This window comes from Galendromus occidentalis, unplaced genomic scaffold (assembly GCF_000255335.2).
Source record: "Galendromus occidentalis unplaced genomic scaffold, Mocc_1.1 scf7180000077434, whole genome shotgun sequence".
NCBI classification, from domain to species: domain Eukaryota; kingdom Metazoa; phylum Arthropoda; class Arachnida; order Mesostigmata; family Phytoseiidae; genus Galendromus; species Galendromus occidentalis.
The window spans coordinates 229,784-255,472 of record NW_003805422.1 but is presented as its reverse complement, the minus strand read 5'-3'; the positions used below and the strand labels follow the sequence as shown (position 1 = coordinate 255,472).

Sequence of the window (25,689 nt, the reverse complement as noted above, 5' to 3'; positions counted from 1 at the left end):
CGGAATGTACGGCCTACATTTATCCCAATCTAGGTCTCACCTATTCTGTAGGCTTTTGGCTGTCGGGCAGTGTTATTGATCCCTGAAAGCTACTGAGTGGAGCTACGTGCGTCGATATCCCGGGCTCCATGGGCACGGAGCTCCGATGTCACACAACGGTATGCTCGGATTCTCAGAGGTTCGGGCTTTGACGGATAGCTGTCGCACTTCTGAGGGAATTATGTCAGTGGAACCTCGAGCTTCCGAGGGATGGATTCTCCAGGATCGAGCAAGTGACTTCCCGTAGGGTGAAGCTTCAATATGGTCAGTCTGAGTTCGAGTGTGATGCGTAGAGCGCCCAATGTTCTCACCTTCGTCGCTCCGAAATTTTTCCATCTAACGAAAGATCTCTGTCCTCCGTCGCCATCGGGACATGTATAGCTGTCAGACGCGTCTCAGTGTTAGAGGTGTCGAATCCCATCAAGAAGATCAGTCTCCACATGCTCGCGGGTGTGGAAAGATCTGTTCTATAACTTCTCTCGGGAGATCATAGACGGGGAGATTGGGATGCAGCCGAGCTCGGCTCATCGGCCAGAAACTACATAGTGGATTTCACCGGAGGCTCTCTTTTCGAAAAATCCCCGGGCGAAAAAAACAGTCGAAAGCGCCTGCATCTCCGGAGCGTATGCAAAGCGTTAAATCAGTGGGGATCCGATGTCGATCATATCTTTCGATTCTGGGTTCCGAATAGTTTACGGGGTCGCTGGCATCGGAGAATGCAAATGTTCAAAAGCAGAGCGGCTCGGCATCTCATTCCCCGGGGGCGAATCGCGAAGGACGCCATTACGGGATCGAACTCATGCATACGAGCCGTAAACATTTCAAGAATGAGGTCATTGCGATACAAACGTATTATCACAATACGCTGTGCGTCACTTGGATATCCGGATTTTCAACTTTGATCACGAAGCTACTGTCTCGACAAGAAACATTACCTATTCCATAAAGGGAGGTAGAGACATGATTGTGAGCAGGGATGGAAGTCGACGAACTTGAAATCGCTCCTACAATGTTTGTGGTCTTAACAATGTGAAATTTCTAGTCTGGGAAGAATGGCTGAAATCAAATGATTCCAGCGGTCGTCACAATCAGAACGTCTACACAGCCCCTACACACGAACGAAAAATACTCACGCTTATTCTGCACATCCGTCGTGACGCCGATTCTCACGCATACGTATGTAAATGCAGAAGCTTACTGAGCGAAGAGCTTAGGCAATTATATGAGCATGCGAGGAATTGAGTCACTACGATAGCGAAAGCCGATTTTGAGGATGAAACAACCTCTTCCGGAACTCCTTCGAGTGGAAAGTGCGAGAATCGCTCGCACGTCGATGACAAAATCGACTGGTACCATCCCTCCATAAAATTGTGCGCAAGTAATCGGAGAGCGAAAACAGTATGATGCGCGTCAATGTATCATAATTTCCTTGTCTTCCTCCAGCTCGGGACGCGAATATTATTCCAACTTGGGCGACAATTATTTCGAGCGCCCATATCTGATATCTGAGGAAGCCACTGACTGAGTGCTTGAGATATACGCAGCAACGCAGCAGAAACGTGAATCGTTCGGAGCGGATGTAACCGTGATTCGGTCGTATTTAGATGCAAGTGGGCGCGGGAGCTCAAATCCATCCGCTTTAGTCGACGATTTTCCATCGAGGCGGCCATTAAGACGAGCAGCAGCTCTGTTTTTTCTTCTGACGGTATCGTGACCTACGACCCTCGAAAATCGCATGCTGCTCGCTATCTGTGTTCTGTAAGTCTGTAGGTCCTCTCGGCGGCGATTTTTTTTTACTCGCATCCGGGCAGATGCGACACTTCGGTCCCTGGGAGTGTCGTCTCTCCGCGTGATGTCTTCAATCGGCCGCCGCAGATAGATCACCGAGTAGCGTCGGAACGAGCCACCAAGCTAGCGCCCGGGAGAAAGCCCTAAGGGTGGTGATTCCTAAGGGATCATTCGTTCGTCCGCGCGGCCTGCTGTTTACTTGCATGGTGGCTCTGCGACGGCGCAGAAAATAGGTACGGCAGCTCGTAAATGACTCAAGAATCGTGGATAGTCTGAATCGACTTTACGTAGAAGTCACGTTCTCAGCGCGCGGAGGCACACATGCGAGCGGAAACTGACGCTAAACTAATTTATGAAGTTCGGTCATAACTAACAAAATTATTCTGCAAAGTCACTCAACCTCTGGAGAATCGTCTTGGAAAGTCGGAACGAATTATGGCTCTAATTGATTCAAGAAAGACGCCGGTCTGTTGGAGCCAAGTGTCGTGACCACTCCAGCGCCAGGAGTACCAACACGATGCGGAATGGTGCTTCCAAAGACACCGATAAATCTTCCTTCAGAAACTTAGCCTGGTACAGAGGTACTCCGGCTCTCACTGTTACAATAAAATGTAGGTGTCATCATTCCCTGAACGGTTGGGCCCGCGAGAATCCGTCCGAGGATTGAATTATGAGTCGGATGTACCCGCGGGCCGAACTTGTGCGCGGGAACGTTCCGAACGACTTTGACTCTTCCAGAGCTTGATAGACATCCGAGGAAATCTTATCCACCAGATCAGGGGACACGAATCCTGAAAAGTCGAGAACAAGGAGAACGACGAGCCTTCCTTCCCGAGCATGGAGCACTGAGGTCGAATAGGGCTTGAGTTCCCTCTGACGGAGGCCACGCCACCTCGATTCTCACCTGGCGAGGATGTGCCAGGGTCTGGAACTCGACAGAAGCGAGTCAAACATCTCAATGCTGAATTCAGTTCGAATTCAAGTCTTGGGGCTCTTGAGACTCAATTCCGAGCCTTACAATTAGATACCCCCGAATTGCATCAAAAGCTTCGTCCGTGATGGCAGATGCCATCCCTGAGAGTTGAATGGTCCAGGCTTGAGTACGCCAAACAGAAAGCGTGCACAGTCCGAGTTCTCAATCAGCTGATGTTAGCACGCTACTCATGAAGAGAGAGTTCATTCTCTCCATATGTCAGGAGAGACGTGCCCTGAAAGACAACCCGGCGCTGACATTCTCTAACAGACTTTTTTGTACGAACAGGATGGTCTGTCTTTGTGTGTCAGAAAAACCGAAAATCGCCACGATGTTATAGTAAGCGGGACGTGATCGACGGAAGTGGCGCTGCAATCAGGATGAGACGGAGCTCGCACGTATCATTCCAGACATGCGTGCGGATTTTTTCCATGCCCCCAAGATAGGAGAAAGGAGAATATGATACACTTAGCCTTCGATTCTCTATCTACGTAGCGACGTAAGCGAATCGAAGGCCGACGCGTCGGCTCGTGTTCCCAAAGGGAGAAGGGAATCGGGCGGAGGGACAGGCTCGCTCCAGCTACCGAGGCTCCGAACGTCCATAAGTCTGACACGAGCCCTGACCAGCCTGGGGGAATACACGCGGAGAATCGCATGGTGATGGTGCAGGGAGACTCCGAAACCCGAGCGATCGTGACAAGTGACAGCCCCGTCGGAGGACCGAGAAATCTCAGCCGTAACATTTTTGCTCGAGATCTAAGTAGAGACACGTGTCTAATTTCTATCAGAGGCTGCCGAATGACATACTGAACGAAGCAGGCAGATGGGCATCCCTCCGACCTCTGGTACCGGAGTCTGTCTTCAGGCCTTCTCTTCCGTAACGGTGAAACGGAGTACCCGGATCTGTTTCCGCGCTACTTTGGGCTTTCCGACGGTAGGTGGCGCTCTTCCAGTGGTTGGTGGGAGAAGCACCGTTCAACGCTGAAATACGGTACCCGCTCAGATCAGTGTGTGATGGCGTTAGCGTCGGACGTCGTCTCGGACGTCGGTGGTGAAGAGCTCCTCGAAATGAGGGTCGCGAGCGCGGATAGAGATTCTCCGAGCGAGTTATCCTCCTCGCTGTCAGAGAGCGAAGAAGACGAGGTCGTCGCTTCCTGCAGAGAATTCTACAGAAGACGTTTAAGTTCTAAATGGATAATCCGACCCCAGGAGGAGGACGGAAACCTGACGGAGAGCGAATCGTCCGACAATCCCGAGTCCATCCACGCAACCAAGTGCCACATCGAGTCCGATCACGACTCCGGTGTTGAAGTGCTGAACAGAGCCTCGAGCAACTCGTCCGTCGAGGAGTCCGGACGATCACAGTGTGTGTCTGAGGAGGATAGTTCGAATAGAGAAAGTCACAAGCGAACAGAGGATACGCCAGTCTTGATACAGTGTCACGATGGATCATCGAATGTGCAAAGTGACGGAACCGCGTGCAGATTCGAACAATTACAAATTCGACGTTCGAGTCTCCTGGATGAAATGGATGCCACGACATCGAAGTTCGCTTCTAAGATGAACTTTCTCAAAACACAAATCGTAAGTATGAATCGAAAATTCTCGGCATCCACTTCCCCCTTTCATGGGGCTGCGTGTGGGCCGTGCGTAGTCGTCTTCTTCTTCGATCGTCTCCCGATCCACTGATAAGATTGAATCCTCAAAGATTAGAGTTCACACGGTGAACGCGTGATCCGAATCAGATTTCCGCGTGTCGGACCAAGGAGACACAATGGTGTATCGGCATTGAAGCACTGCGAAAGCTTGAATTCCGGTCGACAGCGCCTTGTTCGGCTCCGTGTGCGCGCGTGGTGACCCTGTCCCCATCTAAATTAGTGAAGCCGCTGATGTCCGCTCGACTGTCACCCAAGAATGTTGACAGTCGGATCAGGCTTCTTAACCCTCTGAGCACCCGATGGGCGAAGAGCGACGCTTTCGACACAGCTCCTTTCTAGTGTGAGCTCGTCTTCCTTTTGCAAGGAGGGAAAGGCGAAAGTAATTGTACGCGCGTGTATCGTGATTTCGTATCCGGCTCGACAATTCATGTGTCCTGGGGTGGATCTATAGGGATCATAAGTAAAGAAGAGAGAGGAGGGAGTTAAATAGCGCATTTGCAAAGCATGGGAGGTTTTTCCGAGTTCGGCATGACACTCGAGCTCTCACATCTCACGGCACTAGGAGTCCCAAGATAGGTCAAAGCATCCCGAGGCCACGATGAAGACCTGAACCGCCGCCAGACTCGCAGCGAGAGTGCATCCGATTGGAATGATTCCACTCGTGGCATACCTGCTCGTCTATATGTATGGCTTCATTCTTCTTCATTCTCCTTCAAGTCTTATCTTAAGCTATCGAAAGTGAGGTCATGTGGCTTTTCTTGAAGCATACAGTTGGTCGCCGCGGCCGTTGGAAGAACAGACGAGCGGGCGGGCCGGCCGGCCGGCCGACTGCCAAGCTCAGACTTCGACGCTGACGATAAGGCAGACTGAGCCCGAGCGAAAGATGAAAAAGTCGGTTTATCTGTTGGTCTGTTTGTCGGTCATATTTATGTTGTCGTCTTGATTACGTGAGCTCTTACGGTCGATGGCTGTCGCATTGTTGGAAACGAGGTTTTCGAAGTAATAGCCGTGTGAGTGCCGTCGGCTCCAGGGGCTGGAACACCCCCGCAAACTGATTTTTCGCGAAGCTGCTTGAATCTCGCGAGAATCTGTAGAGTTGGCGGTGCGCCGACTGGCAAGTGCATAGACGACGCTGATGATGGTGATGGCGTTGAGCAGTGGCAACGGCCCAAACGCTCTGGAGGAAGAAGGACGCTAACCGTGGGGGAAGTCAAGCGGAAAACTGGAAAAGAAGCAGACGTTCCCTAGAACTTTGAAGCGGTCAGCCGCGGGTACGCCTTAAGCTGCATCTCCTCGTTCGCTCTCAAGTATTCCTTTGATTTTCTGGCCTTAACGAGGGTATCCGCTCGCTTCCATAGATGCGAAGCTGTGTCTTCAATGAGAACATACAGAAGAATGAGAGTCACAACGATCGTGGAGGAAAATGCAGGTTCGATAATTCTTAACGCGCCGAGAGGATTTGCCTATCCGGTCCATGGAGAGAGCTCATGAATACGCACGGGAATGAATACAGACGGACGGATGAAAGCCAATCGTAACAGAAGAGAGTCTGGATAATGATGCAAAGTCATTGGAGCGCTGCCGATACAGCCCAGAAACGTCGCTCTCAGGCAGTGTGTGGAAGACGCTCTTGAAGAGCTCCATGTTCGAGAACTCAGCGGAGAAACCGCCTCCGACGAGCCTCGGACCTATCAGGGGGGAATTCAATGGTCTTTCCGGATGGATAACTCGGGAAGAGTTTTCGAAAACCCTCTCGTATCTCCCATGATATGGTTTCCATTCTTGTCGTAGTGCGTGATACCAATCGGGATTGACAGCTCGACACCGAGGGAATCCGGATCCGAGCCGACCCTGTAGTTAGACGGAAAATAGTTTTTGATCCGAATTGTTACGCGCCTCGCTGGATAATGCATTTGTCAAGGTCGCAAACGGAAGCGAAACTTTCGCCCGAGTCCTGCTGCTAAGTTATCGATTCCGCTCAGCGGATCCGATTAATTATGCGGTCGTTGTTAGCCGCTTATAAACGGCGGACAGCTCGTCCGTCTCTCGCAGTCTGTCCGTGCGTCAGTCTGTCGGTCGGCCGTTTTTTCGGTTGGTTGGGCTTGCAACTAGAATGAGCGAATAAAAGGAGAGATGGGACACAATGCTCAGCTGGATGGAATAGCTAGGCAGCTATCGCGCTGGGTGGCTGACTGACTAGTTTCCTTGGCTCGAGTACCTACCTTGAAGGGTCTGCGCGTGGATGTTGAACTCAGCCGTCCATCTATTCGTCCGGTCGGTCGTCTATCCACGTTGGGAGACTCCATTGTTCTGGGGCAGATCACGTAGCGGTCCATGAGAGATTTGTGTCGTCGCGCCGCCGTCGAGCTGCCATTGTTGCTTTTGCCATTCTAATCAACTCAATCGAAAGGGAGAAAGAAGAAGAGACAAGTCGGAGAAGAAGAATGGAGCGAGAGCTTCCGTCTCGAGGAATATTCGCTATCTTCTTCCGATGTGAGTCTCATTTATGACAGAGCAAGCGAACCTGAGCTCCGATCAGTGTTATGAGCTGTGTCATGTAATACGACTACTGGCGACTAATGAATTCACTCGGTCTGAGAGTTTCGATTCGGCATAGGCACCGATAGTGCGGTATCTTATCGGGGCTCTCACTAGCGTTTACCAACTGTCGACACATGGATTCGCAAACGGCAAGCCGCCCACGAGTCGTACAAGCCTATTCGTCGGGTCGAACTCGTTAGGCAGAGATTCTGCCATCCGCACGGCCCCGGTCCAGCCTGATTCGTAATCAGCAATCAGGGACCCCGATGAGTTCGAAAGAGGCGAAGTGAAGAAAGGAAAATGAGATTGAAAAGAGCCTAAAATTGAAAAATCACATTAAGCCTGTTACGGAGCTGCTGCCTTCCGATTCTGCCGATTTAAGACGATGTTATCTCCGACAGCCTGGCCAGCGGCGGCGTGGTGTCGACGATGTCAACAGATATGTACGTATAGTTAGCGCCATTTTTGTGTGAGACGGCGTATTATCATCCAGGCACGCGTATACGCCATTCGCTTTATTATCCACAGCAAGCGGTGTTTTCCCGAAGCGGCATATTCCGTGTAAAGTGCCTTATAACAAATTTTCGATCGGACTATTTCATAGGATTTTTGTGTGCTTCGTGATTTCCAGCTCTTGGCTATGGTGTGCGGCCTTGGCGATCGCGCTTACTATCTGGATTGCATGGATTCCTTTCTTCATTGATTTACCATCGGTTGAAGGAGTAGATACGTATGAGCGGCGAAATACGTGCTGTCTCCGTCTTTATCCCCTCTGGGCGTCTTTTTACATCGTCTCTGGAAAACCTCGCTGCTCCATTAGTCTCTGCCGCACCTGAGGGCCTCCATCTGTGGGTATCTCATCATCCTCACGTTCTATGACGATGGAATGCACGGGCGAACAACAGGCTCGGTCACGCTAAATTGATTCGTTTTTTTTTGTGACGGAGATTCGCTATGGAGACGTGCCGTGATAGAGCTATTCTCTACTGGAGTCGATTGAGATTCCTCCGGAGATGCTTTGAATATTATCCCGTATCGCTCGTTTCTTCGCATCTTTCGAGAGAGCGTCGGCGTCGCTCGGACGAGACCTCTGATGAGGTTCGTGTCGAATGACGTACGAGATGATAGAAGAACGAGAGGAATGCCACGCTTTCCCCGTAATGCTCATGACCGAAGTTCTCCCATCGTCGCCTGACAAGACCGAATCGTCGCCCAGAAATAGAGGAAAAGTGAGACGTTTCGATTTTTTCTTTGCTTTCCGATGGGTGCCCTCGCCAAGCTCTCAACGACTCCCGTGGCGACGAAACTAGCGACTCATTTTCGCTCGTATCAATGGTGGCCGTCTAGTCTTTTTTCCCGAATTCTCGCACACCTTTCCTCTGGCACAGAAATGATGCGACTGGGAATGAATTTCGAATGGTCTTGACGCCATTCCATCATTTTTGCCTCCGCCACCCTCGACCACGAACGTAGGAAGAATTGAATGAAGAAGCATCGCCGAGCGAAACCGATAGAGGACTTCCGATAGGGCAAGACACCGAAAGAGGCTCAATGGAAGGAAATCTTCTGAAATATGCGAAGGGAAAGAACGAATTGGAGGGGAACGTGTCCGGTGAATCTGTCCGTTCCTCGCTAGACCGAACAAGATGGACGAATCGAGCAATGAAACGATCGATCCATCCAAACGACGTTCGAAGTCCCGCTCGCTCGATCGATCGATCCATAGCGGTTGATGTTCGGAAACGTGGTCGTTGCGGTGGTCTTGAGTCAGAAGTTGTCGAGGTACCGTAACGATCAGGAAGAATATTCTTCTTCTCCTTCGACACTTGAATGTCCTACCGCCACAAAAGAAAGTGATTCCTACCCTTACCCGTGTCCGATCGACCAGGGCCGCACTCTCGTCGAACTGACAGCTAATCCCAGCCTGTGACCGGGTTCATCTTTTTCGAACGGGCGCGCCGCCCTCGTCCGGCTGTCCTACTGGCTGACCGACCGACTAACTGACTGACTGACTGACTGGCTCTCTCACCGATAGTCTAAGTTAGTAAACGTTCTTTTAAGACCTGTCCGCCTCGCAGTCAGCGGACGAGAAAGTCTAACTAAGGAACGAAACGCGGGCGAGCTTTGCGGTACGCGGTTCGTTCTTCACTTTTATTGGGCTATTGTATGACTGTGCAAGGCCTGAGGTCCTTGTGCTATTCGGCAAATGGACAACTAGACGGATTTCTGGCTGAGCTTATCCTTCGGTGATCACCTTGCTCTGATGCCTCGATTGGCCGAAGATTAAAAACGCCGTGCTCGTCGTCGTATTCACTGAGGGAAGAAGCCGTCTGGACCGCCGCTTTCGTTGTTCCATTTATCTATAGAATAACTGAGGGCATCTCTTGGAACAATGCCGTTTGCTTTCGGTCGTATCTAGCCCGCATCCGTAGACCACAATGTTCGGTTATCCCCTATTTATATACTAACCCTGAGTGCGCTTCGCGCCCTTACTTCTAAACTGCCCGCGTACCAGATGCGATGCTCTCGAAGCCCCGAGCGAGTTTGTCGAGAGTTGAGAGTCTCAAGGTTCTCTTTCAAAATCCTACGCAAGGGACACGGAGGAACTTCGATTGGAGTTCGAAAAGATACATGGACGCAGAGTCGGACTCTCCCATCGCTGCCTTGGAGCAGGAAAAATGGAAACAGGTGAAATATATGGGCATCGTCTATCGGATACACTACAGAATCAAGGAAGGCATAACCTCCTTGTCGGAAAGTTCTGGAAAGCATTACATTCGATTTCGTAGCTCTCAATTCTTGTGGAAACGCGGAGGGAGCGTTCCTCATAACTTCACAGAGTTGGGTGCTCGGAACAACATGACTCTCATGCGACGCTGAGTCGCGAGCTCCAGGAGTAGATGAGCTTCTGAGGCTGGAGGGAACGGAACTTACTGGTACGCTCTCGATCCTCTGATCACGCCGATCAGGGTCACCCTAGTAGGCTGCTGCGTCGTCTTTCGGATCGCACCTTGGCGGAACGGTCGGGGCATCATGTGGAGAGAGCTGGTGGAGAGACGAAACATCCAGCAAACAACGGAGAAAAACTTGATTTTTCGGAATAATTTGAGAACGATGCAACTGATCGGGTGGACAATTGCTTCTTACGCTAGTAGGAATGATTCTGCATAAACACGAAGTAATTTGACGTCCTTTCACACGCTAATAACTCCGACTTTTGGTACGGTGACGGACCGATATTACTGCTTCGTTCTACAGGGGGATTCTTGGGTGGGAGGGGAATCTCTAGGGTCTGGAAATCTGGACACCTTCCTCAGTGTGAATTGAAGGGGAGGTTGACTTGGGTCGGCGGAGAACTCGTGGCGATTTCCCCCTCGCCGCCAGCTCGGCCCTTTTGGTCCTTCTGCAACGACGATCGCGCTGCAAAGATACTCGAACTTCCATGTAATCGTTGCTCGCGCCTGGAATCACTTTCGATCTTTATTCCTTTCCCTCCTGCCACGTGAAGTCGGCTCCACTCATTCCGCTTGTCGCTGCTCCTTGTCCACTATGACAGGACACGAGGGGGAGCACTTGCAACAGTTTCTGAAATCTCCATACACCGACCCAAATCAGTGTGTGAGCTGGCGACGCAAAAAGGCGTCGACCCAATCATTCCGGGATATGTGTAAACTTGGAAGAGGCATCGACAAGCGTTTCAGAAGAACGTTCCAAACAAATAGGGGGCGTGGTTGCCGTGTTTGAGTTATTCTGAGTGAGTGAGTGAGCGAGCGAGCCGCTCCAGGGCTCGTTCGGGTCTCTGGCGGAGCGAGCCGACACCAACCGACTACCTACTACTACTACAACTACCAACCGAGACACTGACTGACTTGCTTGTTGTCTCGCTTTGGCATGCTTGGGTGCAGTGCATTAGATTAATTCCGAAGTGACATTGTGTCTAGAAATGCATCTTGCGATCCTTGACACAGAGCCACACACGGACGCAAGCTTCCAGAAGAGTCGGCCCGCCACAGTACCGTCAACGACCACAAGCACCGCATCAACCCTACCCTCTTCCAGAACGGCACGTTTCTTAGGCTCGTCTGAAGCTTCAGTAATCGATTTCATTCGATATAGCTCTCTCATTGCCTTGTAATGATAGCACCGACTTCGGCTTGTATACGGTCATGACGGTTTTCCTTCAGTTGCCGTGACACACGTGTGTCCTAAAAATGGCGGCTAGTCATAAAACGGGATGTCGGGGATCATTTCTCCGATTCCCGGGCTCCGGGACATAGTCGGAGAACTCCGGGACGCCCGGACGGCACCAAGGCCGTAGAATCAAGATGTTCCCTCAAGAACTCATCATCGACATCGAGCTCCGGGAATTTCTCGGTTCGCCCTTCTTCCCTCGCGACTCCGCATTCTCCTGACAATCATTATTATTATCATTATCATTGTTGTTGTTGTGGAGCTTCAGGCGTCGAGCGTCGACTTAAGACGCCTATCCCGACACTCGAGTGCCAGGGAGCTAGCTGCTCAATGCGTCGCGATTCTGAAAGTGTTGCCAGAAGTGTAGATGAAACGATTGACGTTCCGTGCCACCAGCGCTATCCACGCGACTTGAAGACACCTCCGCAAGAGACTCGTCAGCGACGCCCCCGCTCAAAGCTTGAGTTATATAACGATGCCTGTCTATTCGACCACTTATAGCCCATAATGGAATCTGCTTTCACGTTCATTTGCCTGTCTGCGACTAACTGGCTCTACGGACCGGGTGTCAACCGGGCGACGAGAAACGTAGACAAGGGCGGAAGACACAAGGACGACTTTCTGCGTACGGCCTACGGTTCGGCGATGCGAGTTACCACACAGCTAACGATGCTCGGGCCGTTCAATCATCAAGAACGGTTTTAATTTATTAGGACAGAGTTCGCTGTCCCGTTGCCTGAAAAGTCCCGAAGGACGATTCTCGCGCGAATTCCCCCCTCGATTCCCTGCTTGGAATAGAGACGAATCAAGGAGAAATCCCTGAGTGGGAGTAAGTTACCTGAATCGACTCTTCTGGGAGCGAGACTTAGGAAAGGGATAAAATTACCTGAGTGACGTCCTACGTCCTAATGGCAGAGGGCTGTAGCAGCCCCATCTAGGTCACGATGACGTGCGATGGACCAAGAGTTTTATTCTGTTAGGCCTCAATCGTGTCAGCACGAGACACGACACACGATTCTGTGTTAGATATAGATTCGACATCATCACTGACAGACGACCACATCGATTGCATATCTGGCCGTCCGAATGCGGAAATCGAACTAGGGAACATAAGAGAGAAACTGAAAGAGAGTTCTTATGGAACATGAAGGCGATTCTCTTCCCACCGATTCCGCCATCGACAGCATGTGGCTCACAGCCATAAGCCTACATTCATAGCTCCACGATCGGGAGTTTAACTATAATTGCGGGTCACCGTCGGATCGATGGCGATCAAGCCGCAACGCGCTCTCAAAACGCGTTTCTGGTGCGTTTCAATTACGTCGACGCCGCATCAATGCGCGTCGGCACTACCGCAGCGTGCAACAGGCCCAAGTCTCCGCATCGCCCCGAAAAGCGCTCCTTCGGCCAGGCATGTTACAGTGTTATTTCGTAGGAATGCAGAGGAGAGAAAAGAGCGTCTCCCCATTGTATCGAATCGTTCACTGCGCCACTGTGGAAAAATAGCTCGGTTCCGCACCGTGGAGAAGGGATACCCGGCCCCGGGATTCGCCGAATACTACAGCGTCCTGGGGAAGATTTTTCACCATAAACATGTGGTATGCAGGATCTATTGACGCTTCCTCGCTCCGTATCAGATTCTCCCACCTATGCTGTTCCGACGCTTCATGATTCGCCCGCCACTTATCCTTCGAATTTTGCTTGCCTGTCACTTTCTTTCAATTATCGGTCCTCTCACGAGTGTAAGACCTGTGGAATGTATTGTTTCAACAGTCGGTTCCGAGTCAATTCTCCTCGTCGACGATTATGTACCATAGGACACGTGGAACAACGTATATGGATCGCGTCGCTGATGGAACCATACGCTTCCTACGTGGAAAGAACGAGTCTCACAATACACTCCTCAGGATCGACAGTCGTCGTTAGGTGCTGAATGTTGAGCAATCGATGGTCGGCATGAGATTCTAGGTTTTCCTGTCGTGACGTCGTCGATACAAATCGCTATGAATCATGCTCCTGAGCGGATGTCTCGATTTTCGTGGACACAGTCTTGAACAGAATGGTGCGAGGACGGATACCGTAATTGAGAATCCTTGTCCTTGTCGGAAATTGTTCGGATGTACCTGAAGTTCAGAAATTCTTCTGGAGAAAGCATTGCCAGGACAAAGCGAACGATTGTCAAGGGGTGTGGTCGCTCGTCGAGCTTGCTGTGACGTTATTGCACTTCGATGGAGTGATTAATTCTCATCCTACCTAAATTCTAATTCCGTTCTCTTAGACCTTGGAAATTCTCGCGGGGCTCCAATCGACGGAGCGAGCCAATGTTCCCACAAAACCCTGGAGAACATTTTTTGAGTAATGATATCTGAGGAAAGCTGCCGACTTCCAATATTCAGGTATCGCCGAGCACAGCGTCCGAGATAACTGTCTCAATCGGAGACAGAAAATTCGCTCGAGCGAGAATCCTTGAATCGTCTCTGGGGTTTCACAGAAGAGACATCTAATTTCACGTGTACCGCCCACGCGAGGCTTCGCGGTCTGAAAAACCCCGACAAAAACCCCTGCAGGCAAAAATAAACTATGAATAAAAATCCGACGTGAGGAGCGACACCGCATGTGTTGTCAAGTAGCGGCTGCTCGGCTCGCTCCTTGAGCATCGAGGCTCGCGTCTGGTACCGAGCGACCTCCCGGCCGGATCTTGTGCGCTTCTCTCTCCGCAAGCGTGTATGTTTTTGGTCAACTTGCATGTATGAACAACCGGAAGCGGTACAGAGAGTCCCTTGTTTTCGCTCTCAGAGCTGACTTTCTCATTGTGGGATCTGAGCAAATCTGACTGCCGGAGCGAACTGAAAGGCTCCGCTTAGATATGCCGTGTCTAGATCAATCTTCGAATGGCGCCTTTCCTTGAGTGACGTCGCAAGTGAGAAACGCGTGATGAGACGGCTCATGTATTTCCCGCCTGATCCCCTCTCTCGGAGTGAAAACCATCGAAAGTTGCCATACGTCAAGTAAAACGCCTCGAGAGGAATCCATAACCGGAAAGGGAATTCGTCTTGGTATCAAATGGTCGGCTCACGCATCGGCTCAAAATCACGGTTCTTACGAAAAATCGAAGCTTGACTATTCTGATGCTGCGCTTCGAAACAGTCGCAGTTTCTGCTCGATTATTTCCACTGGCGGCTCGTTGCGACACTGAAGCTGGGACCGATACTCGACACCTCGAGACTTCGTACGCGAATGTGTATCCCGGTCGGAAGTTCCATTGGCGGTTGCAAGAGCGGTGGACACGCAAGGAACACATGCGTTCGTCGATCAGACCGCGTCTAGACTGGTAGGAATACGGGCAAGGCAGAAAACCGCATCGCATTTTTCTCGGCGTTGTCGTTCCGAAAATATCGATTCCTAATTGTGTCACTCCATTCTGTGAAAAACAATGTACAAGCATAAGACCATTAACACTCCCGGGAAAACGTGGGAAGACAGATAAGGAGATTTTCTCGAATTTCGATTCGATAGCGCGTTGTTCTGGCCGTCACCGAGAGATTCGTTCAACCCGCAGCGTTCCGAAACATTGTGAATTCACGGGGAGGGACTCGGAGGGAAGAGAATGAAATCAGAATGCTCGGGGAAGAGCGTATGTTTTTGATGAGAATGACGGGGGATGATTGTCAGAAGTTGAGAATACGGTCAGAGCGCCTCTCGGTCGGACAGCTGTGCGAAACTACGACTGGAGCTCCGAGTTTTTCTTTCCGCGGAGTCATTAGATTCATTGGCTTTGACCGGCTTATAGGAATCATACTTTTTGGAAGCTTGAAGAATGGGCACGACTCGTCACCGAAAAGGCGTTCGAGGAGGAAACTTCGGCTAAGATTAGCATTCTGACTCTTGTTGAAGAGTTGCTTGAGTTGTTTCATGCAGACTGATTCATCTTGACGCGAATGGATCGAAACGTCTATTTCAGTTGGCTTCGCGGCCTTGTGTAATCCAAACGCTGTAATTTTTCTCTTCATTTTCCCTATCTATTCATCTGTTTCCCAGCTTTCTCTTCTCGGATCAGGACGTTCGAACGCTTTCGCCTCTCTGCCCTGCTCACTGCTGTTTTTCCTGCCGCTCGCTATTCCGTATCCCCGGCTAAGGTTTTGCCGCATTCGAGCACATATTGTTTTGCGATGATGATAATAACACATACTTGTCTATTGATGGCTCAGTCTGTACGTCTAAACCACCGCCCGCCCGCCTGCCTATCCGCGAGTCGGTCAAATCCGTGTTGATTTGAAACGGTCAATCTGCCAAGCGACGACAAATACAGTTACGGTCGCGGCAGTCGATAACGCCGCTGCTGCCACTGATACAGGACATTTGGAAAACAAGATTCATGGTGTTCCGGGTGGCGCAATGCTTCATCTTCAACCTGATGAGTCTCGTCCTCTCTGTCTTCGTCTATGAACATTTATTTATATCTATCCAGCATGTCGTCGCCTGGGCTACAAAAAATATATGAAGATACTCCTTTCAAGATAATGAAACAACCAGGCAAACACTGCAGGTGCGTGTGCAAGCTGACCGCGACACCACGAGCGCTTTCCAGAAGCTAGGAACGCTCTGCTGATTTAATAATCGATCTTTGCCATTCGGAAACGGGCGATTCGAGAGCGCGAAATGTCACCGTCAGCAAATGGACGCTTTTCTGTGCCCTCAACGTCGGGCTCATCGATCAAAGTTAATAGCGTTGCCGCACATGAACGGATACCCGTTATTAGATTTCGCACTGGAAGATCAATATGAACCTAGAAGACGAAGCGGAAATTCCGCGATGTCCAATTAGCGACCGGTCGCATCGGTTGGACTTCGGAGCGAAGGATCAGACATCGAATTCCGAACATGAGCATTCGTTCCACTCGGGCTGACCTCGGATTCGATCGCGCTCTGATGCCTGGAGCTTCCCGAAATCGCACCGAGCTCGGTCTCAGCTGAAAATTAGCGACGCCCGTCCCGGAAAGCGTTTAATACAGACATGCCGTTGTGGATTGTTCACGAGGAAGAGTGAAAATACGAGGAACGAGCGTCATCGACAACGACGCGATTGTTGTTCCTCGATAGTTCAGCACTGTGTGTACTGAATGATCTTCAGGGTCGCATCCCCAGTCGCACGGACCATTACAGCATTCGCGACATCCTATGGCACGCTTCATTGAATCCATTGTTTCTTCAGCCATAGATTTGGCGGTGTCGAAGCAGAGATCCTTCCACGAGCTATTGCTGAAGTTGAGACGAAGATAACGGATATGGAAAACAGGAAAGACAAATGCGCAGACGAAACGGTCGCTCTCGATCGGCTCGCAGAAGATCTAGGTGGCTCCGTTCTAGATCGCAGGCCTCCTTATGGAAATTTTATGCTCTGAGCCGTGCCGCCAAGAAGACCTTTTGTGTCAAAAGCGATTAGGTGATCCTGGACGACGTCAGTGAGCATTCGCATAGGAAATTATCCGGACCGACTCCAGAATTTATAGCCTCGTCAATTGTTAGCGGTGACTCCACCCCCCTCTGCTAGGTACCTACATTATTTTTCTGCGTTCTGTTCATCTAATTACGGGGTGCCGCTCTCTTGAGCTGTCACATTGCCCGAGCGGATGTATCACGTACGAGATAGACTTTCTGGCTTTCGGTATATGTACACATGTATGCACACACATTTGTTTCAAGGAACAATCTGGTGCACCTCAGCCATCGGTTTCTTTCTGAAGAGGGAAACTCTTCGGAATGGGGGAGCTAAGCCGTGAGATCTCGTCTGAACGGCATCGGGTTCCTCCTTGGAGAACCGCGCAAGTGATGAATAGCGTACAAAAACCCGACGAGGAAGCATCGGGTGAAAATAATTTCCAGCTGAAAAAGCCGGTGCAGTTCCAGGATGTGCGTGAATGATTTGTTGTTTTCTAAAGCATTTCCCAATGACGTTTTCTCGAAAGGCATCTTCGGTGCTCGATGCGTCCGACTTCGACGTTGAATTCGCTTATTGGAGCGAATCATCGTGTTGACCCCGTACTTGATGGAACTATTGGCTGGATTCTGTACGCTCTGCCGTCGTCGCTAGTCGGAACGTTGGTCGGTGCTTGTCGGAGTCAGGCGTCAACATCGACACCGGAATTATCCTGAGACGCCTGAGCCGAAATAGTTGTATTTTCTATTATTCGATACACCGGACTCACTCGCTCCTGGCTTGTGAGAAGTACCGCAAGGACTCGTCACTGCGTAATGTCATTATTGGAGTCATGTTAATCTCTCTCTAGCTCCGATTTGCGACGCTCCTCCCTTCCGCTCGAGCAGAGGGCCTGAGCACTGCAAACTGTATTTACATCCGTCGCTGTCCCGACGAGCATCGTTCTGGCTTCACGTCGTGGAACGCAGCAGCCGATGATACAGAAGAAGCCCATTGAGAAAGAGAATGGAGCCAATGGATTCTAATTAGAAATTCATCGGGTCGAGCCTGTCGTGAACAACGAGCCGTGATGCGTCGATCGGTGAAGCGGAGATTTTGCGAGGCTTCATCCGAGCTCGTTGTCGTCGGGAGGGATTCGGATCCCTAATATCATTATTCATGACAAAATGCCGCAATGACTCAAGCCAGAGAATTTTGGACAGGAACTTGCGAGTCGAGAAACCCATTGACGAGACTGGGAACGCTGATCTTTCCCGCAGCCCACAGTCGCTGAATGGAATAATGAACAGTAAACGAAATACGGGAGTGTTGTCACGTCGCTGTCGGTTGCGCAAATTTTTCATGTTTTTTTTTCGTCGTTCGAATCCCGATTCGACACAAATCGTGACAGCCTAGGGCAGGGAAGCAAAAATATGCTCGTGGAAACACTACAATCGAAGGGGCCACCGTCCGAGTCCTGCAGCGAAACGTCATCAAGCAAGCGCCAGCTTTGACGCGGAATGCTTCTCTTGGAAAGATTAGCCGCTCTTCGATCGAGAAGCGATTGCATGTGACTTTCTCCCGTGGCATGCGGGTTTCCGCAAGGATGGAGTTTCATCCGTTAATCCATGAGACGCCTTTGTCATGCCCATAACTCGACTAGCCATTACAAAAATTACTTCAAGTAAGAAGCTACCGTGTCACAATCGAGTGTCTGAGAGCGCAGCGACGCTTACATACGAGAAAGCTCTGGAACCGATTTTCGAGCATATGTATCATGAATGAATTCATTCCGACCGAATGGAGCGGGATAATCTAGAGTCGAGGGTAGAGAGGTCGATAGTTACTCTGATCGATGGCTTTCTGCGAGAATCATCTGTCGTTCGGGAGGATCTCTCACCAATCAACATATCTAGCTCGATCATCTTCCGCGAACGGCCGATTGTTCTGCCGACATGTCAGAGGTCAACCCCCTTCTCAGTCAGTGCTTTCGATACCCTCCCCTCCCGTCCACTTTATCGTAACCCGATTACAGCGCTCCGGGATCACGACTCTATGATTGCTAAGATCAGTCCGCACAGAACCCTTTCATCGAACAAGAAGAACGCATTGGTTCAGCCGGGGAACCAGTTTACCGGCTGCGAGTATCCACGTCCGGGGATCACGCAGAGAAACACATGCGTTGCCCCCAGAAGAGTTCGCCGTCAACGTCCCAGAAAGAGCGAACTCCGAGCGCCACGCATCTAGGCCAAGATCAATGTTCTGATCCGTTTGTCGAATGCCGAGATCGCCCGAGCTCGCCATCGGTCAATTGACGAGCAGTTGAGTAAATATCATAGCTTGGAAGCTTGGCGAAATGAGGACGGATGAGTCGACTGAGTGTAGGTCAGGGTCGTTCGGGGTCTCTGCTGACTAGCGTGGTCATCGATTCCAAATTGATAGGTGACGTCAGAAATTGAGGATATGGTAGGACTGGGAATTTCGTGGGGAAATTCTCACGCTTCAAATCCAGCGGGCGTGTCCATAGTTTCTCAAGTATCGCTAGTTAATCGCGTGCCAGGGGGCCAGCCTTATTGCAGTCGGTTGACGCAACAAGCGGCGTGGGGGAACTTATCAATACTTTCCACGGCTTTCGCTCAAGACTCACTATATAATGGATATGATTCAAGTTACGCAAGGAAGATCTCGGGCTCCGAATTCGACGCCGATTCTGCCTCTCTCGACCTCGAGTTCGTCCGAAGGATGTCTCGAGAAAGGGATCCATTGAACGGGTTCTTCCGACACGAAGCTAGATGCCACTGATTTGAAGATTTCAAGCACGCGTTCCCGGTGCAGTTTCACGCTGCTAGGGCTCTAGAGCATTCTCGGGTAATTATTCATCGTCAGCAACGATAATCTGAGCAGTTTACAGGACGTATCGCCTGGAAGTCAACTGGTCGGCCACGGAATAGCTGGGAATATAGATCCAACACAGAAGTACCGGTGGAATTATTAGTACCTCACCTGGACATCGTAGATAATTATCATATAAGGGAGCATTTTGTCGGCTGGCGATAATTGCTGCGAGTAAGAGCTAGTCCGGCATATCTGTCTGTCCGGCGGGCTCACTGAATGATTCGAGAAGACGACACTTCGTTTCCGCTGCATCTCCGTCGGTGGGACGGCGGCGGGGACGACGTTCATGTCTGGCTGCCCTGCTCGGCGATCCGAGCGGCTGCTTGTCTTCTGCGACATCTGGGGTAACAAGTTCTATATGTATAGCGACACTAATGGAATTCTACTTCGGCTGCAAATCAACAACGAGAAGCCAAATGGAAACAATTTCGCCGAGTGACCGGCGATCGGTCGAACGGCATCGTCTTTCGTGAATTCCTGCAGTCCGGGCGGCTGTTATGGAACAGAAGAGCCGTGAAGATTCCGTTTAAGGGATTCCAAGCCTGGCCTCCAATATTCTCGAGTCACTTCCCCTCTTCGATCGTTAGCGTTCTCTGGAGCTCGAATCTGTCACTTTCTGCCGTGACACGTATTCTCCACTGACGGTTGACGTATACAGGGAGTGGGATAGTTTTTGGCCGGCGGCGACTACGATCGTGCGCTTCGACGCACGGGAATTGACATTTATTTTGAGAAAACCTGGTTAGGTTAAAAATGCGTCTGTCGCTGCTCTGCTCTCGCCCAATGACCCTACATCACTGGTGCGGCAAATTATAGACATATAAATTATAAGAGAGAATTTATATGCGTGTATCCGCGTTTTCTGGACGTTCGAGAATGAACACTACGAAGATGACGACGGAATCGATGGGGAAAAAGAAGCAGAAGACGTAGATGAACGGAAAAAAGTAGTGAAGGGAACCGACGGCAACTCCGTGCCTTCTGACCCCGCTCTTCAACCACGAAGACGACGCCGCCGCCAAAAGAAATTACTAACGCAAACTCCCTTTCTTTCTTTCTATCTATCCATCCTCGCTCGCTTACCGCTGCCCTCCTTCCACTGGTTGAACACTCTGGAATTTCGTCGGTGTCAGATTATTTATCCACCGCAGTTGAATTCAATTGACAAGGAGAAAGAGCACGACTTCCACGTGAAGAAGAAAAAAAGAGGAGCGATACAGAATCTGGAGATTAGAAACCTTGGCTCAGTCGCGTCATCAGAAATAACAACATATGCATAAAATGAAGAGCTCGGCTTAGCGATCTTCGAATCCTCCTTGAATGATCAGCCTTATCGTCATTAGAAAGCGATCGCACCAATTCCGCGACGCGCCACGGCTTTCGGGAAGCGATGGCGGCGCCCGGAATGACGGTATTCTACTGTTTCATTTTTGCTCTTTTTATGTTTCTTCACTCCGAGCTCGCAGCGCGTGCTCCGATGCTTGGATTCAGTCAATAATCCCCGGGTTGAAAGGGCTCTTCGCTTTTTCTTCAACCAATTGTGATAAATGATCGGTTTCTTGGTCGCTCGCTCGGCTGACGGGCTGGTCGTCGGTAGGTCGGTCGGTGGGTCGGTCGCTCAATCGATCGATCATGCAGAGACCCAGCACTGCATGGCGACGATTTAATTGCATAGTTTCGGGTGCGCGTCCGACAACTTACCCACTCCTGACGTGTATATCGTTTTCAGCATGACTTGTCACGAACGTAATCCGAGATCGAGCTTCTCGCCACAAGATCGTAAAAATTATTTCGCACACCTACGAAATGAGGGCCGGAGAGACAGACGGGCTGCTTGATTCAGACAGAAATAGTCGACCAATCGTACGGGAACGCTCACACACTGCGCAGAGCGGGAATGACCCCTCGAGAACGTGCTCTCATCCGTCTAGTCGAGCTGTGCCACCATAAATAAAATTCACGTCGCGCAGCGTAAGCCGCGACGGCGCGGCGTTGTCGGACTCCAGGACGATGCTGCGATGTGACCGACCGGATTGAAATTCGAATGCTCATCTGCATGACTGCATCATGCAGATATCCCTGACGACAACGCGCAGACGAAAGGAGAATCAATCTGTAATCATATTGATGTTTTGACCGTGCTCAAGCCGTTTTATATGTCGTCCGATCCGCACGGCCTGTCAGAAAGCGCTGGAACCGTTTAGAACGCCAAAACAAGAGCTCGAACCACTCCGACCCCTACGTAGTGGTCAGCCTCGTAGACAGCGACGGATACGGAGATCCGAAGACGACGCGACGGAATGCGTACAGAACAGGAGTCTGATGGGTGCGAAATTCCGATTGTCTAACGAGTTTTGAGCTAATTGTGTTCTATCGAGCTCTGCGTCGTTTCTTTGAACGAGCGAAATGACGCACATCATACCGACGGAGCGATCTACGCGTCGATTCCGGGAGAGGTGGATAAAAACACGCCCATCTATTCCATATCTCGGAATGAATTTGACTTGCACAATTAGTTATCCTACTGCCTGATTGTTGTAACTGCTGCGGGTGGTGCGGTCCTGTGGATCTGCAATATTTGTTTTATCTCTCGGTTTATTCACACTTCTACCTTCTATCCCATGCGATGTCGACGATGGTGATCATCGGTGGAATCAACAACACGATATCGAATTTGTCGACGCCATCTGACTTCAAAAAGTATTCTGGAAGTGTTTCAATAGGTAATTCATCTGAACAGCCTGCTCCCCCGTCGGTTTCGCTAAGAAACTTAGAAATAGCTCCGAGTCAAGGGTCCTCTTACCCCCTCACTCAGTCAAACAGTCGATTAGCCGCTTGCCACACTAGAACAATGTAAGTTCAAAATAACTTCCGCTGAAAGTTATTTTTTCAGTCTTAGGAAGTCATTCATTCGCCCGAGCACAGGGCGGACCATGGTCATATTCTGACTGTCAAACTTAGCCTCGGGCTGTCCTGTTTCTTCTCCCTGTCGTTGCATCTGCCTCCAAAGAAACATTGCTTGTCAGATGGGCGCACTAGATAAATCGAAAATTATTCGGAGTCTTGTCTCGGTGATCACTAAGCCAAGTCTGGCTCGACATCATGGGCGAAGATGATGAATCGCGACCGATGGGCACCTCCTGACTACCGAAATTACTTATTGTGTACCTATCTCGCTCCCTCCCTTCGATGCAAACTTCGATCAAGTGTCTCCAGGACTTCTCTGCTCAATTGTAAGATTCGTTTCTCGGCAATCAGAAAGTCATCAAAGCTGATGATTTTCAATTTTCGCTCGTTGGGTCGTCGATGGTTCGGCGGACATTCAGGCGCAAGACAGAGCCCTCCTCGTGAGGGAAAACGGCGCCATCGTTGGAGGTTTGTTTTGCACTGATAAGAATTATCACACGAACAACTGAAGCGCGCATTACGGGAGCGACTTACTGGAACAGCAGCATCGATAAAGGTGTGACGGAAAGCCCAGTGACAACCCTTGGGCCTGTCGAAAAGGTGATATCATTGTGCTTGACGTCCGGGTGCTAATATCATTTTCGGCATCATAACGGCATGCTGTATGGATATAGAAGATCCATCTAGGAAATCATCGACATAAGTGAAAGTCCTAATGATATCTGTTAGCCCCTGCGGACGGGCACGGAGCTCCCTCCGTCTCGAGCTGCATGCCCGAGCGTTCTTCCCGACGGTCTGTGACCGATCACACTGTCGGTCAGCCCTTCGGCCGTTCGGTGGGTTTGTTCCTTGAACGATGATAAGCAGGGAGAAGCGAATACGACTGCTTCGACGAGAGAGGCTCAAGCTGGAATCAGTCGGATCACACCGGCAGAAATCCGAATGAAAGTTCAGTCGGCGACGTGGCCCCTGACCATTCGGTCTCCCAGGCAGCTCTACTGGTTATATCTCGCCGGTCTAATCTTATCGTGGACACAAGAGGAACGACTTCAGACTGAGGTGCCAATTGCGGATCGCCAAGGCTTAGCTCAGCTCATATATCTCTCACAATTCGACCCCGACTCCACCGCTGTCAGCGACGACAGCTCCATCTACTCGAAAGCGATTCTATCTCAACAAAAGGATCGACGGCACGGTAGCTTCGGTGTCTTCCCCCTCCCAGATTCGATCTTATGTTCTTTCGGGCTAATTTAGCACGAGGGAAAAAGCGACGACGGCGGCATTACCTCGACTTAATCCATAGCAAGGGAGTATTATTCTCGAAAGCTGCCGGCGACGTTGCGTTCGTCTAATTGTAAGAGCTAAAATAAGCAAGTTTAGCTGACTGTGATTTTCTGGAACAGCGCCCCAAGAAAGGGGGCTGCTCTTGGCTGTGTTGCTTCAAATAATGATCCTTTTAATTTTTTGAGGCTGTGCCGAAGTGTTGAAGACGCTTCCCGCACACCGTTAGACCAATTTTGCGGACCGATGCACGAAGGCTCCGCTTCGGCATAGCTTGAGCATTTGGAGCCGTAAACTGAGAAATGTCCCCATATTTCGCCAAAGTAAAACATTTCATGCCGTCATGAGAGAACCAGGTTTGGGCTTGGCGAATTCGCCGGGTCGAGAGAAAAATTCGTTCGCGATCGATACGCTTTCCAAGTGAGTTTGCTGAAAGTCATCCACAAGCCCATACAGACGTCCTTCACCCTCACTCGACAATGGAAGGCCGCTCCCTAGAAGCAAAACACATTGCCTTTCCGCTTGAGCATTATCCATCACGCGGCGTTCTCTCTCCGCAACGTAAAATACATCGTCTTCATGCACTGCTCTAGTTGATGATTTGAAGCTTTTCAGCCCTGAATTACATCTTCAGAAACCCGCTTAACGTCAATCAATGTCAATGGGACTTCACTCGAAAGCTTCGCCCTGTCGGCGCCTCGCAGTCATTCGACCACCACTGCGGTTTCGGGTTTCTTGCGATCCTTCGGTCATTCGTTCCTCCGGAGAATCTGTCTATGAGCCGGCTCCTAATGAGACGTCGGCAATGGAATGGACCTATAGCAATTCTAGGTGACTATAAGTGAATCCTTGATAGCCATGATCCATGTGCGACATTCCGGGACGAACGTATATTCTTGGAGAGGGCCTATGTATCTCCGAGATACGCTTCTGGCGTTAGGATGGAGCATGGGTGGCCATCTGATCCGGCGGCGTCCAGGCACGCGGTCGCTGATCCGTGCAGCCGAGCAGTCGTCAAGCCGGCTGGATGAACAATCGCTCAGAATTTATGTTCGGCGGACTACAATTATCGGACTCACGCATTTGCTGCTCATCCGAAGGGTTATTCGGAAGTCGGACAGGGCTCCGGACCTTCGCCTCAGATCCCTCCCGACCCCAGCCGACATTGCGAACGGTTCCCGTGGGTTGCGTGCATCCATGAGTGCTTTGTGCGATCGCGGAATCAGAAACGAACACTGCTCGCGCGACGGTTGGCTCACCGTACGGTCTGCGACAGGTTCCGGAGTTGAAAGTCCTGCTGAAAGCCCTATAATAAATCCCAATCGTGTCATTGTTATAGGTCGGCCGCAATGTACCGCGTGACTAACCCAATAGCGCCGTCGTCGGACGAAACAGACGCTCATACCGTCACAATGGACAGGATGGAATCGTTGTTTCTGGATGATCCCACATCCACCCGCCGACGGCTCACGGAGTACGGAGCTGCCCTTCGGTTTGGCATTCCAGAAAGAATCATTATTCACGCTCATGTGCGCTCAACCTTTAACCTAGAACAATGCGCCTGAGGGACACGCGGCCGCAGCAGAGGACCTGAACTAGGAGCGATCGTTCGGACGACGCGACGACGGAGAATCCCAATCGGATAGCGCGATGTTGCGGCATTCGCTCGTCTGGTCGGAGGCGATTCTGCGCTCGAGATTCCGAGTTTTCCGGAGACCTGCTGGTTGTTCGATGGTTGATAAGGCGGTTTATTCTTAGGAGCTGCTTGTGTGATACAGCCTAAGTTCTCTATCTGCCTATACAAGAAAGCACTCAGCAGCGAAGCACTCTCTGATAGCGGCACAGATTTTCCGAAACGAGCTATGAGCGCGCGTCCCTCGGGGAGCTTACTCCAGACAAGCGGTAGGCGGAGGGCGAGCATCTGGCGAGAGATGCCCCTGATCGGGCGCGGTATGGTTAAAGCGGTCTGCCTCCGGGAGGGGCGAAGAGGAATCCAGGTA

At 50.7% G+C, this 25,689-nt stretch overlaps 1 protein-coding gene across 1 annotated transcript in view; it reads left to right on the top strand.

Moving 5' to 3' along the window:
- Nucleotides 1-3,781: 3,781 nt before the first annotated feature.
- LOC100902167 (uncharacterized serine-rich protein C215.13) overlaps nt 3,782-25,689 on the top strand; it is a 55,102-nt gene continuing 33,194 nt past the window's right edge. Inside the window, exon 1 of the mRNA XM_003742887.2 lies at nt 3,782-4,384. Within this exon, the coding sequence (XP_003742935.1) occupies nt 3,815-4,384 (570 nt within the window). The 5' untranslated portion in view covers nt 3,782-3,814. The remainder of the gene's footprint in view (nt 4,385-25,689) is intronic.